The 15968-nt window shown below is 48.2% G+C and overlaps 1 protein-coding gene across 1 annotated transcript in view; it reads right to left on the reverse strand.

The window, feature by feature from the left end:
- Positions 1-12461: 12461 nt before the first annotated feature.
- LOC137544083 (glycoprotein-N-acetylgalactosamine 3-beta-galactosyltransferase 1-like) overlaps positions 12462-15968 on the reverse strand; it is a 52909-nt gene continuing 49402 nt past the window's right edge. Inside the window, exon 4 of the mRNA XM_068265146.1 lies at positions 12462-13919. Coding sequence (XP_068121247.1) covers positions 13680-13919 — 240 coding nt within the window. The 3' untranslated portion in view covers positions 12462-13679. The remainder of the gene's footprint in view (positions 13920-15968) is intronic.

The following is a 15968-nucleotide window of genomic DNA, read 5'->3' on the forward strand; positions in this document are numbered from 1 at the left end:
GAAATCCTTGCCCATTCTTCTTTGCAAAACAGCTTCAGCTCAGTCAGATTAGATGGACAGCGTTTGTGAACAGCAGTTTTCAGATCTTGCCACAGATTCTTGATAGGATTTAGATCTGGACTTTGACTGGGCCATTCTAACACATGGCTATATTTTGTTTTAAACCATTCCATTGTTGCCCTGGCTTTTTGTTTAGGGTCATTGTCCTGCTGGAAGGTGAACCGCCGCCCCAGTCTCAAGTCTTTTGCAGACTCCAAGAGGTCTTGGAAGTGAGGAAGGGTTTGCAAAAACAAATATATCTGATTAAGAGAACAGCTGTCAAAATACCATTACAAAGCAACAAACACATATTTGAAGCGGCTGGTGCCATCGGAGTCCCGCAAACATCCAAGTGCAAGATTCCCCAGAGGATTTCAGTGCATAAACCTTCTATTTAACCAACCCTAACCTAAGATCACAAGCAGAAACAGATGCAGTGGGCCCAGAACTACAAGACTAATTTTCAAACAGTCTTGTTTACTAATAAATGCCATGCAACTCTTCATGGTCCAGATGGATAGAGTGGTGGATGGTTGGTTAACAGCCTCCACATCCCAACAAGGCTGCAATGTCAGCAAGGAGGAGGCGGAGTAATGTTTTAGGCAGGAATCATGGAAAGAGAGCTGTTCGGCCCCTTTAGATTCTCTGAAGGTATGAAAATGACCTTTTGAAAAGTATGTGAAGTTTCTGACTGACCACCTTTATTACATGGTACAAAAACAACAACCATATTTTCATCTTCATGCATGACAATGTACCATCTCGTACTGCAAGGAATACCTCTGCTTCATTGGCTGCTTTTGCCATAATAGGAGAGAAACTCATGGGGGTTTATTCCTGTCAAGTGACACGCAGCCTATTGGGCCAATCAAAGTGCAGAAATCTCGTCCTTTGAAGGCACTGGACCCGCCGGGGCTCAGGGTGAGTTCAGTGGAGTGCCCATTAAGTTAATGGAGCACTTGTTAAGTTAGCAGCGCACGCTATGCTGCACTACCGCAGCATAGCACGCGCAAAAGATTTTTACCTCGCGCTGCTGTCAACCCCATGGTGTGGTCCCATCCTCCCTTTATGTCAGTCCTTCTGAGAACCTTTGGAGCATCCTAAAGCAAGCAGATCTATGAGGATGGGAGGCAGTTTACATCCAAACAGCAGCGTTGGGAGGCTATTCTGACATCTTTCAAATAAATTCAAGCAGAAACTCTCCAAAAATCTCACAAGTTCAATGGATGCAAGTATTGAGAAGCTACTATCAAATAAGGGGTTCTATGTTAATATGTAACTTGACCTGTTAAGATGTTTTTGATTGAAGTAGCTTTTGATTTCAGTAAATAGGACCCCCTAATTCAGATAATTCAACAAATGTCCATTTTCAGTTTTTCACAACCTATAAAATGTTTTGAAACTCTGTTGTGTGTAATAATTTGGAATAGTGCATTTTAAGTTTATTCATTTTTGAAAAATATTCCATTATCATTAGGTTTGTTCAGTAAAATTTGAACTATAGTTAAATAATGGTTGATGACTCAAACATTACCACTTGCATCCACTATTTAGGAAAATCAGAGAAAAATATAATATGCATAATAATTTGGAGCTTGTAATTGCAAAATATCTTTTTTATTTTTTTCTCTGTTTGGCTTGTAACTTTAATTGATTCATTTGTATTGGGCTGCCCTCTAGTGGCCACAGCAGTTATAGCACCCATACATTCCAGCATGCCATTGTAGCCCAAAACAACAAGGCTGGATTTCTGAAAAGCAGGGCCGTTTCTATACTTTTTGCTGCCTGAGGCAAACTTGTGAGGATGCTACCCCCCCCCCCCCCCCCCCCCATAGGTTTTATAATTTCCCCCCAGTATAGGTAGCCTGGAGGGGGTAGCAGCAAGGAAGAGGGAGCAGCGGGCGCAGTGCTGAAGTACAGTGGGCGGCATTGTAGCAAGTGACGCGATCGGTGATACACTGCGCAGGATCCAGGAAGCAGGTGAGTCATTACGCTCCCTGCTGCCTGGCTGAACTAATTGAATTTTGAGCCAATCGCTGGAGGGGGAGAGCTGACGGGGGAACCCCAGGTGAGGGAGAGGAGGACCGACCCCCCCCCCCCTCCCCACCACTGTGCCCGCTGCTCACCCATCCTGGCTGCTACCCCCTCCAGCTTGGTGGCTCCCCCACCCACGGCCAGGCCTGGCCCAACTTCTGCCGCCTGAGGAACCTGCCTCACTCCACCTCATGGTCGGCCCGGGGCTGCTGCACATTCCATGTGCCAACACCCATTCCTATCCGGCTTCCGTGTGGGGGTGGCTGGACGAGAAGGTATTTCTATATGCGGACGACCTTGTGATCTACCTTGAAAACCTTAACAACTCAATTAAAGATGCATTAGAGATATTTGAAACCTTCTCCCGCTTACTGGTTGGAAAGTGAATTGGGGAAAATCTAAATTGCTTCCCTTGAACCACGCCCAGGTAGTACAAGCCCCACTGAGGTTATCTCTAGAACGAAATATCTTGGTATTTTGATCTCAAATAATTGAGCTGATTACTACTCTGACAACCTGCTTCAATTATTACAATACACCCAAAAAAAACGTTTATGCTGGCAGTGCCTCCCATTATCGTTAATGGGACGAATTAACCTCATCAAAATGAAGCTCCTCCCTAAATATATATATATATATATATATATATATATATATATAGGGTTATACTTTGACCACCCAGAGCAATGAGGCTGGTAGCTGAATAATGGAAGAGGTTACACAGGCTGCCCAGCGCAACTGCAGCTCTGGGCTTCCGATCTCGCTACAAATAAAACACAATGGCAGCGCAGTGCGATGTTGCACTGCCTTAGTTCGCAATATGCTGCCTTAGCGATAGCAAGCATTCAGACAGGTACAAGACAGGACTATAAATTGGAGCGTAACTAGTAGCAACCGCAGCTCACAGTCACGTCCACAGAAGCAGAGCAAGAAGGCTAACAACAGTCACCAGCATGCATCCACCCAGGCAAGACTACAGGATAGAACGTAACTAATAGCAACTGCAGCCTATAGTTACGTTCCCAGAAACTAGAGTAGCAGGAATACTACCAGTCACCAACGTGGTGATGGCAGAATCCAAGCTATCTGGATAATGGACTTCACTGACCCACAGCGGATGCAGCGAATGTCCATCAAGCATGGAAATAGGCAATACATAATAATAAGAAAAATAACAAACGGCTCAACTAACGGATACATGCCCGTTTCTAGGGCCGTGCAGGGCGTGCCGCCGCCCGGGGCGCTGTTGGGAGGGGGGCGCTGTAATGGAGGGGGGAGCCGGAGCCGCGGGGAGGGCAGCCCGACCTCTCCCTCCCTCTCCCGGGCAGCCCTCCGTGCTCCCCCCTCAGATGTATGAGCAGGCAGGAAGCGATGTATACAACATACCTCCCTGGCTCCAAGCGCTGCTCTCTCGCCGCCGGTCTCCTCTCTGTATACACACTTATACACACGCTGCTTCCTGTTTAGCCGGAAGCTGCATGTGTATCAGCGTGTAGGCAGATAGGAGAAGACCGGCGGCGAGAGAGCAGCGCTTGGAGCCAGGGAGGTATGTTGTATACAGCGCTTCCTGCCTGCTCACTATACATCTGAGGGGGGAGCACGGAGGGCGGCCCGGGAGAGGTCGGGCTGCCCTCCCCGCGGCTCCGGTGCTCCCCCCTCCATTATGGGAGACAGCTACCTATCTAACCTATCCTGGGGGGCACCTACCTAATCTAACCTACACTGGGGGGCAGCTACCTATCTAACCTATACTGGGGGGCACCTACCTAATCTAAGCTACACTGGGGGGAAGCTACCTATCTAACCTATACTGGGGGGCACCTACCTAATCTAACCTACACTGGGGGGCAGCTACCTATCTAACCTATACTGGGGGGCACCTACCTAATCTAACCTACACTGGGGGCCAGCTACCTATCTAACCTACACTGGGGGGCAGCTACCTATCTAACCCATACTGGGGGTCAGCTACCTAATCTAACCTATACTGGGGGGCAGCTACCTAATCTAACCTATACTGGGGGGCAGCTACCTATCTAACCTATACTGGGGGGGGGGCAGCTACCTAATCTAACCTATACTGGGGGGCACCTGTCTAATCTAGCCTATACTGGGGGAGGGGAGCAGCTACCTAATCTAACCTATACTGGGGGGCACCTACCTATCTAACCTATACTGAGGGGCACCTACCTATCTAACCTATACTGGGGGGCAGCTACCTATCTAACGTATACTGGGGGGGAGCAGCTACTTATCTAACCTATACTGGGGGCACTTATCTAACCTGTATTGGGGGCACCTACCTATCTAGCTAGCCTATACAGGTGGCAACTATACTGGCTACCTATATTGGAGACCACCTACCTAAATAACCTATACTGGGGGCACCTACCTATCTAACCTATGCTGGGGGCAACTATTATGGCTACCTATATTAGAGGCACCCACCTAGCTAACCTGTACTGGGGCACCTACCTATCTAACTTATACCGGGGACGCCTGCCTATCTAACCTATACTGGGGGCAACTATACTGGCTACCTATACTGGAGGCAAAACAAAAGATGTGCAATCTTGCGCTAACGCAGGTGAGAGGTCAAAGTGGACCGCAGACTGATCACACACTGGCAGCTCCTCAAACACTCGGCTGTAAGCGGACTACTGGAAAAGGAAGCAAAAGACAGGAGGAGCGCTCTGTAGTGTGATACCGTTTAATAAAATGAAAACTGCGCAATAAAAGATACACTCACTAGATGTGTATGAACAGTAGGCATTTAAAATTGGCATATAGCCCAGAATAAAAAGGACATCCCCTCTTGGAAGCGAAACCTGAAGCTGCAGTGGCCAGTTAACTGACGAAGGCGTGGACACGCCGAAACGCGTCTTGACGTAACCTGCACACAGTCACCCCGAAGGGACACCTGTCATCCATTTACCATCTGGATCCTTGCTGCCGCTGGCCACTGCAGCTTCAGGTTTCGCTTCCAAGAGGGGATGTCCTTTTTATTCTGGGCTATATGCCAATTTTAAATGCCTACTGTTCATACACATCTAGTGAGTGTATCTTTTATTGCGCAGTTTTCATTTTATTAAACGGTATCACACTACGGAGCGCTCCTCCTGTCTTTTGCTACCTATACTGGAGGCACCTACCTGGCTAACCTATAGCAGGGGAAACTATACTGGCTCACCTATGCCTGGCTACCTATACTGGGGTACCTATTCTTGGCTACCTATACTGGGGGGACCTATACTAAGTGAAACTAGACCTGGCTAACCTATACTGCGGGCACCCATACCTTGCTCCGGGGGGTGCAATTTTTACACCCTCGCCCTGGGTGCATTTTAGCCTAGAAACTGCACTGAACGGATAAATATATATTAGCAAGTCTGCATATATATTTATCAAGAACTAGCTAAAGCACAAGTAATAAGGTTGCATAGAACTACAATAACAGAACTATAAAGAGTAACAAGGTGCCCAGCAGACCAACGTACTGACCGCTATGACGGGCAGGTTCTAAAATGGGAGGCAGACTTTTAAACCGGCATCAGCCAATGGATGCAAGCATGCAAATTTCCACACAGCTGAATGGTAATCACTCAATCCTGAGCTGGCTTGATTACCATTTGCTAGCTGGCTGTGAATGCAAAGGACTCCCATAAGAAATACATGCAGTATTATGTAACAACATGAATGCAGGAAATCCAGGGATATCTGGCGCAGCTATCTTGGACTAAAGGAGGCTTTGCCTTTCCTAACCTCAATAAATATTTAATTGCTAGCCAATTGGTCACAGCTCAATGGTGGCTTAAAGGGAACCTTAACTGTGGGCCCAAAAAAAATTCACTTACCTGGGGCTTTCCTAATAGAGTTGGGCCGAACGGTTCGCCTGCGAACGGTTCCATGCGAACTTCAGTGGTTCGCGTTCGCGTCCCGCAGGCGAACCTTTGCGGAAGTTCGGTTCGCCCCATAATGCACATGGAGGGTCAACTTTGACCCTCTACATCACAGTCAGCAGGCCCAGTGTAGCCAATTAGGCTACACTAGCCCCTGGAGCCCCACCCCCCCCTTATATAAGGCAGGCAGCGGCGGCCATTACGGTCACTCGTGTGCTGCCTGCGTTAGTGAGAGTAGGGCGAGCTGCTGCAGACTGTCTCTCAGGGAAAGATTAGTTAGGCTTAACTTGTTCCTGTCTGGCTGCATACCTGTTCTGTGAACCCACCACTGCATACCTGTGCTGTGAACCCACCACTGCATACCTGTGCTGTGAACCCACCACTGCATACCTGTGCTGTGAACCCACCACTGCATACCTGTGCTGTGAACCCACCACTGCATACCTGTTCTGTGAACCCACCACTGCATACCTGTGCTGTGAACCCACCACTGCATACCTGTTCAGTGAACCCACCACTGCATACCTGTGCTGTGAACCCACCACTGCATACCTGTTCAGTGAACCCACCACTGCATACCTGTGCTGTGAACCCACCACTGCATACCTGTTCTGTGAACCCACCACTGCATACCTGTGCTGTGAACCCACCACTGCATACCTGTTGTGTTCAGTGAACCCGCCACTGCATACCTGTTCTGTTCAGTGGACCCGCCACTGTATACCTGTTTAGTGACCCCGCCACTGCATACCTGTTGTGTTCAGTGAACCTGCCACTGCATACCTGTTCTGTGAACCCGCCACTGTATACCTGTTCTGTTCAGTGAACCCGCTTCATTGTGGTCAGACCAAATTTGATCAGCTGGACAGTCACTGTTCTGTCATTCAGCTACATCAGCCAGGCGACCATATGGGCTGTAAAGCCACCAAAACCTGCACTCTCGCCATGGTGCGCACCAGTCCAGCACGGCCGTCACTACACAAACAGCTGTTTGCGGTGCGTTACACGGTGAGTTTGGTGTGTCAGTGTGAAGCAGTACCTTAATTACACTACCTGATTGATGTATACACATGCAAGATGTTTTAAAGCACTTTAGGCCTGTCATTTAGCATTCAATGTGATTTCTGCCCTTAAAACGCTGCTTTGCGTCAAATCCAGATTTTTCTTGGGGACTTTTGGCATGTATCCCACTCCGCCATGCCCCCCTCCAGGTGTTAGACCCCTTGAAACATCTTTTCCACCACTTTTGTGGCCAGCATAATTATTTTTTTTTTTCAAAGTTCGCATCCCCATTGAAGTCTATTGCGGTTCGCGAACTTTAACGCGAACCGAACCTTCCGCGGAGGTTCGGCCCAACTCTATTTCCTAATCCTCCTGCAGCTGTCCTGCGCCCGCGCCGGTCCTTCGGTGCCCTCCGGTCTCCCTCTGCGGCTAAGTTTCGTTTTCGGCTGACTGCCAGTCGTCCTCCGGCAAAGCGTCCTCTTCTTCCGCATTCCCCGTTGTAAAGAGCCGTAAAGCGCGTCCTTCATGCGAAAGAAGAGGACGCTTTGCCGGAGGACGACTGGCAGTCGGCCGAAAACGAAACGTAGCCGCGGAGGCCACCGAAGGACCGGCGCGGGCACAGGACGGCTGCAGGAGGCTTGGGAAAGCCCCAGGTAAGTGAATTTTTTTTTGGGCCCACAGTTAAGGTTCCCTTTAACCTCCCTGGCGGTGCATTTCTGTCTGGAATTATGAGTCAAAAGCGGTACATTTATTTCAAGAATTACAGGCCTTCAATTTTTCAGTCATAACCCACCAAAATATGTCTGAATAAAAGCCTGGTAGACATTCTGCATATAAATAAAAGAATGGAACAAAAATTTGTTGATTTAATAAATTTATGAATGAACTTTAAACATTTTGAAACTGTACAAATAAGTCAGGCAGAGAGTAGTCAAAATCCAGACAAAAATCGGTAACTGTAATTGGATATACTGTCATCCTGTGCTTTCACATGAACTTATCTGCCATCTCTGACTTGGCAGTCAGGTGACACGGGAGAGATCAAATTTTGTGATTATAAAGAAATGAGGAATCAGACAAGCTAATATATATATACACGTTGGTGTGTGTGTGTGTGTGTGTGTGTGTGTGTGTGTGTGTGTATATATTATATATGTATATATATATATGTATATACACACACATATATACACACACACACATATATATATATATATATATACACACACACATATATATATATACACACATATATACAGTGTGTATATATGTGTATATATGTATATATATGTGATATATATATATATATATATATATATACTGTATATAAAAACATATCTATATACACACACACAGGTAGTCCCCGGTTAATGAATGAGATAGGGACTGTAGGTTCGTTCCTAACCTGAATCTGTTCTCAAGTCGGAACAATGTGCGATCTCTGTCCCCTGTACCTCCTCTGTACCCCCGTGCACCTCCAGTGTCCCCCTCTGTACCTGCTTATACAAGTTTAAAAGCCATTTTTTCTCTTAATTTTTTAAAATCGATTTTCTCAAAAACTACAAGTCCAATTTGAAAAATTGGAGGGGGGGGGGGGGGGGGGGGGGGGGGAGGCTTGTTCCCATGGAAACATTGAATCCATGGAAACACTGAATACGCAAAGTATATAGATATATAGAGTCACGCTGGCTCCCGAAGTCACATGACACGGCATGAGTGAGGAAGGGGAGAGCATGTGACACCCGGTGCTGGACTCGTAAGTTGGCTGCGGCAATTACACAGCATTATACACCGGGGAACATAGAGAGAGGCGGACACCCTTTGGGTGATGGTGGGTGGGAAAGAGTATTAAAGGCCCCTGCCACCTGCACTCTGCAGGGAGGGGGAGAGATATAGGCGGTCCCTGTCATCCTGGCTAAAAGTTGTTAAATTTAGGACTGTCTCAAATATAAGCCACCCCCCCCCCCCCCCTCCCTTTTATACTGTGAGTCCGTACTAAATTTCTCGACTTATAGCCGAGTATATATTGTAGGTGTGATACATTGGTCAGATTTTCTAATGTTGCAATCAATCAGAAAAGGTGATTGTAATTCTAGAATATAAAATAAATTAAAAAAATAAAAATAGTATTTTGGGTGGCACCCTTTACTAAGTTCATATTGGATTGGTGTAAACTTATTCAAGAATCCACCTAACTGTCAAAATCAGCCTTCTATTGCCATCTCAGTTCAAGTGCAGCAAACCCATGCTGATAAGGGAACAAGGGAAATGGTTTGCTGCTGCCAGCTGCAAGAGGTATAGTCTCCATGCAAAGACATTATGGCAGCATCTGTTAAGGTCACAATACATTCAATAAATAAGGCACACTGCAGTTTAAGTACACAGTACCTAACTGTACATTCAAAGGTCACTATAATTGTATTCTGACCTAACATTTTGCACATGATCCACTTATTCTCTTAAAGGACACCCGAGGTGAAAATAGACTGATGAGATAAACAATTGTATCTATCCTCCTTCTCCTAAAAATGATTTTTTTTTTAGATATTCCACAGGTTTATTTTATATATATATATTTTTTAAAATTATGTTTTCACAGTTTGATTGTTTCTGCTCAATGACACATTGAAGTATACCAGAGCTAAAAATCTATGAACTATTGACCCTTTCTATCTCTTTCCTGCTCTCAGAAGCCATTTCCTGCTAGGAACATGTTGTATGCTTGTAATTCCTTATCAGTGAGCGTTATGCTGTAGTCCAACTCAGTCCCAACCCAGACATAATCACGTACATACCTGAAGTCTTTCGTTTTTCAGGCAGAGAACAAAAAAAACACAGCTTAGTTATTAGTGCACTTGGCACTGTACATACACATGTCTATCTCATCATGTCACATTAGGTATCCTTTAACCACTTAAGGACCACGGGCTTAAACCTCCTTAGTGACCAGGCCATTTTTTTACAAAATAGGCCACTGCAGCTTTAAGGCCTTGCTGCAGGGCAGTACAACTCAGCCCACAAGTGATTCCACCCCCCTTCTGCCCACCAACGAACAGAGCTCTCTGTTGGTGTGCTTTGATCGCTCCTGGAGTGTTTTTTTTTTATATAAATATTTATTTGTTTTATTTAATAATAAATATTACTATTTTTTTTATATTTATGTGTCCCTCCCTCCACCAGCCAATCAGTGAGATCGGCTGTCATAGGCTTCAGCCTCAACGCACGCGATCTTCTGCAAATCCCCACCCCAGGATGTTACATCGATCAGCATTAGGCAGTCCTGGGGCTGGCGCTGCGCCCAAGCCCTATCGGCATGACACGGTCGCCAAGTAAAGTAGTTAAGTTGCGTACACACATAACAACTGATGGTGGGTACCAATCCCGTTGGGTGACATCGCTGGGCCAGGCTGTACAGACAATTGTCAGCTGTGTAGCTAACAACGCGTTCTGTTGCTATGTGGGGGGGGGGGCAGAGGGATGATGGAGCGGCGTGGCGGGTGGGGGAGCAGCGTGCTCAAAGAAGAGGGCCGCTGCTCAGCCAAGTTGATCCGTGTGTGCGGATTGCTTGCCAAGCAGCCGTTGCTGGTTGAGGGCCTCGGTGCACACTATCAGCTGATGCGGTTGTATTCAGCTGCTACAGCCGACTTTAGTCAGGCGTGTATCAGGGGAGGACTGGGACCTTTTGGCCTGGGGGGACAACACAAACTAGAGGCCCGTTTCACGGCATCCCCAGCCCAAAGCATATCTTTCTTGTGTGCAAATCTTCAAGTTGTGATGACTGACAGCCCCAGCCACACACACACACACACACACACACTATGTACCTGATGCCTTACCCCATTTCTCCGCACAATCTACCTGTCTGTGTCTGATGCCTAACCTTAAAGGAGTTATCAGGCTTTTTTTTTTTTATGAAAATAAGTGCTACTTACCCAGGGCTCGTCCAGCCCCAAGCTCCCAGCATGTCCCTCGCCGCAGCTCTGCAGTCAGCTGTTCGCTGCCGCTGCCTCCCAGCCCCCGGCGATGACGTCAGGCCGACTGCGCCTGTGCGAGCGGCACTGTCAATCACCGCCACATGGACCAGAGCGTACTGTGCAGACGCAGAACTGCTACGCCTGCTCAGTACACTCCGGTCCACGTGGTGGTGACTGACAGTGCTGCTCGCACAGGCGCAATACAGGCAGACATCCAGGTCGGACTGGTGCCATCGCCGGGGACTGGGAGGCAGCGGCAGCGAATGGCTGACTGCAGAGCTGCGGCGAGGGACATGCTGGGAGCGTGGGGCTGAGGAAGCCCCGGGTAAGTAGCACTTATTTCATTAAAAATGCCTGATAACTCCTTTAAACAACCCTCCCCCCCCACCCCCCCCCCCCCCGACACACAAACCTACCTACCTGTGATGCCTAACCCCACTCCTGCCCACCCACCATACAAACTACTTGTCTGACACCTACCCCCCCCCCCCTCCAACTACCTGTTTGACAGTGCCTAACTGCCTGCCTCCCCCCCTCCCCTGCCGCCAATCACACCACAAGAAGAAAAAATGTCCCCTCAGGCCAGGGTCAGAATGGGGATGATTATCACACAAAAAAAACTCAGAGGGCACTGGCCTGGCAGAGAATTGAATTTGACAGCAGTAGCAGGCAGGCAGCAAAGTGTGAGTAACTCAGTGACAAGAAGGGAGAAGAAGTACAGAAACAAAATTTATAAAAACCACCTTCTCCTCTGGCGACCTGGACCCGACCTCCTCTATCCTCCTGTCTCCTCAGTCCTACACCTCCTCCTCCTCCACAGCAGCAAGCAGTTATAGGTGGCATCTCCGGCTCCCAGCCCCCAGAGTGTCCGACTCCTCCAGCCAGGACAGCCAGCCAGCCACTCGTAGCCGCAGCTCAGGCCCCCAGCACAGAAAGCTGAAGAGTGAGACAGCTCACTCCGACGATACCTCAGGCACAGCAGCACAGGGGAGGACTGTGTCCGACTCCTCCAGCCAGCCACTCGTAGCCACAGCTCCAGGCCCCCAGCCCCCCCAGCACAGAAAGCTGAAGAGTGAGACAGCTCACTCCGATGACACCGCAGGCACAGCAGAACGTTGCAGGTGGCAATGGCTCCAGGCGGGGGGTGGAGTCAAGCAGGGTCAACCCACCGGGCCGGAGAGGACCTAAGCTATTTATGTCCTTGTGCCGCTCACATCCACCGCAGGCGCAGCCACGCACAAGGGCACACCACGGCCGGCCGCCTCAGCCCCTTCTCTGATTGGATACTTCAACTTGCCGGGAAATATCGTGCGAGGTTGCGATCCCCACTGCGAACCTGTCACCTGTGGTATGTCTGCGGCCGCTGCGTACAGCAGCGGCTGGCCCTAATTACTTAAGATTTGGGCGGCCCGGGGGGCAATTGCCCCCCGTCCCCTGGGCCAGTCCTCCCCTGGCGTGTATACAAGGCTTTAGTTATGATTCCAGCGGGTCAGTCCCTTTCATTTTTGTTGGCTACAAAGTACACAATGTCACATTTTTATCATGTTACTACAAAAAAAAAAGATAAATAAACCATCACTGCACTGCATGAGTTAGCATCTTCTTTTTTAAAATTATTGTCATTATTTAGTATTTATATACAGTAGCACCAGCATCTTCTGCAGCTCTTTACAAAGAATTTACAGTCTTGCCACTTAAAGGACCACTATCGCTAAAAAATGTAGGCAGATACAAATCTGACAGAACTGAGAGGTATTGGGCCATTTCTTCATTAGGGATTCTCAGGGTTTTCTCTGTTTTCAACAGCATTTCCTGAACAGCAGTTGCAAAGTCTAACTGACAAAATAGTGTGCAAGTGAGTGGGGAGGCTGGCTGGTATATTACTATTTTGGCAGATAAACTGCTGTTCAGGAAATGCTGTTGAAAACAAAGAAAACCCTGAGAATTCCCCAGGAGGAGATGGACTGGCCCAAAACCTGTCAGTTCTGTCAGATTTTATCTGCCTATGTTTTTTTAGCGATGGTGGTCCTTTAACTGTCCCTCAGAGGAGCTCACAATCTACTCCCTTCCACAGTCATATGTCCATTGTAGACTAGGGCCAATTTAAATGCGTGTACACACCTTTGATGGATGTCCCCCCGTCAGGGATCGGGACCGAATCCCCTTGGGCGGCATCGCTGGGTCATGCTAACAGACGTGAGTCAGCTGTGTTGCTGACAACGCATACTGTTGCTATGCAGAGGGGCGGAGGGGCGGCGCAACGGCACATGAGTGATGTCATGTGGTGGGCGGGGCAGTGGCTTGCACAAAGGAATTAGCTGTCACTGGGGAAGAGTTGATCAGCCTGGTAGATCGCTTGTGCGTCACGGGTCAGGGATCGGGCACCTTTGTAAACACATTATCTGCTGGGGCGAATGTTATCTATTTTTACACAAGCGGTTTCATGTGTGTGAACTGCAATGGGGACTGGACATAGACATTATTTCAGAGCCTGCACGCAGCGAGTTAGACTAATGCAATCCATTATAACGCCGAGATGTGAACAGCCCAAGAGAAGGTGATGATGAGCAGTGAGCTAACATGCAGAATTATTGCAATACAACTGGTGCACTGTGAACTAGTAGCCCTTAGTTATTTTGCAATGTAAACAGGCCCCCAGCACACCGATTACTGCCAGGTAATGTACATGGTGCCAATGGCAGCATGCCTCGCTTGTTAGAACATGCCCAGTTCAGGAAGAAGCAGTGGCGTTCTTTGATGTGACAGTGTTTTCCTCATATGGAGGTGGCAGTTTCTCTTGTCTCTCCTCCGGGTGTATAGGAAGCTTATAAGCATTTTCAGGTAGTGCAGGCTGGTAGCGGTATTGATATCCATATGCCCTCAAGTGGTACACTAAATACTCCAGGGTGTGCATTAGTGTTGGATCAACATAGTGAAAAGTTATAGCCAGGTCTGAGCAGCACTGAGGACCCTGTGGAGAAGATAAAACACAATGTGGTTAATTTACTAATGGAAAAATGCAATAAATGCACTGCTGTTGAATTTTGTTTTCTTCAACTATCAGAGCAGGAGCAAAGCAACTAAAAAACAAAAATGGTCTAAATGTCTGCACCTGAATGGATGTATGAAATGGGCAGAGAATAAAATCTCTCTCTCTCTCATAAGCAGAGCCGGGACAAGGTCCTCCAGCACCCAAGGCTGAGACACCAAAGTGCGCCCCTCCATCCCTCCCACCCCAGCCATCAAACACTGATTGCTATTAGACTAAGAGGCGCCACAGGGCCCACAACCTCCCCAACACCTTAATCTCTAGTTATCTGGCTTGCAGTCACTGCCATGTATCCCCTTTTCTTATTTTTTTCTGCTTCAAACACAATTAGGAATGACAGCTGAATGAATTCTGCGCCCCCTCCTACACTGCGCCCTGAGGCTGGAGCCTCTCCAGCCTATGCCTCGGCCCGGCCCTGCTCATAAGATAACTATACAGATATGTAGAAATCATAAGTATTGGAAATGACAGTATTTGAAAACCTGTAAATGTGAAAGCAGGTGATGTTTTTTATGAACAGCAGACTCTCTAGCATTGTTAATTGTTTTTTTCTTTTTTTGGGGGGGGGGGGGGGGGTCGAGCGCCACAGCAGTGATTGTCACATTATACTGTGTGACTGTCTGTGAGCAGCTCCCCCACCATCCATAAAATGGTTTAATCTGGCTCATCCTCCCCTCCCACTCTCCAATCAGGAGCTTCTTTTCCTCCCTGCCCTCCAATCAGGAGCTGCTTTTTCCCCTTCCCTCCCGCCCTCCAATAAGTAGCTGTCTAGCGGATGGAAGAGAGGTGCGGTAAGTCCCCGCTCGCTGCCAGCCGCCGATACTACAAGATTCTGGAGGGGAGAGTGAGGAAGGGGAAGCCCCATGGTGAGGGAAGGGGGGGGGGGTAGACATCCCCTCTTCCCCGCCGCTGTGCCGCCGCTGTGCCCACCGCTCCCCCTTCACTGCACTGCCTTCCCTCCTGGGGACACCTGAAGTCCTGGCTACCTATTCTGGGGACATCTATACTAGTGTTTTGGGCAGCACGGTGGCGTAGTGATTAGCTCTCTCGCCTTGCAGCGCTGGGTCCCTGGTTCGAATCCCAGCCAGGGCACTATCTGCAAAGAGTTTGTATGTTCTCTCCGTGTCTGCGTGGGTTTCCTCCGGGCACTCCGGTTTCCTCCCACATTCCAAAAACATACAGATAAGTTAATTGGCTCCCCCTAAAATTGGCCCTAGACTACAGTACTTACACTACATAATATAGACATATGGCAATGGTAGGGATTAGATTGTGAGCTCCTTTGAGGGACAGTTAGTGACAAGATATATATATACTCTGTACAGCGCTGCGTAATATGTCGGCGCTATATAAATACTAAATAATAATAAATAATAATAATAATAATATAGTGTTATTATTATTATTATGTATTTATATAGCACTGGTATCTTCTGCAGCACTTGTAACCCCCCAATAGAGGGTTCCAAAGTACTAAAGCATTTCTATGTGTGTGGCTAAGACTAAGTATCAGGCTGGTGGAACAAAAACGGCGCATGAGAAGGGAGAGTAAGCGCTAGAAAGGTTGCATAGCCAATTGCCAGGCGACCAGAGTATGCAAAGTAGGGGAACTTGCTGGAACTTTCCAGAAGCCCCGCGCGGCCTGTCAGGGAGACACAGTGCAGGCGCAGGGAGCAGAGAAAAGGGGTGTAACCAAAAAATACTGGTTAGAACCAGTGCAGAGCACGCCAGAGTGTGGAGGAGAGAGGACTTGGAGCCAGGAGCGAGCGGTGCGGAGCAGGGTGGGAGGCCCAGACCAGCGGAGAGAACGGCCGTAGAAGTTGCCCAGAAGCTAGAGGGGGATCCAGCGGCCCTACAGAAAGACACAGTTCAGCCGTAAGGACAGCGGGCTGGACACTAACCGGAGGCTGCAGACCCGGACCAACCCTGAACTACAGTCAGGCACAGACAGAGGAGTATAGGCCCGAGAGC

The sequence above is a fragment of the Hyperolius riggenbachi genome, chromosome 2 (assembly GCF_040937935.1).
Source record: "Hyperolius riggenbachi isolate aHypRig1 chromosome 2, aHypRig1.pri, whole genome shotgun sequence".
NCBI classification, from domain to species: domain Eukaryota; kingdom Metazoa; phylum Chordata; class Amphibia; order Anura; family Hyperoliidae; genus Hyperolius; species Hyperolius riggenbachi.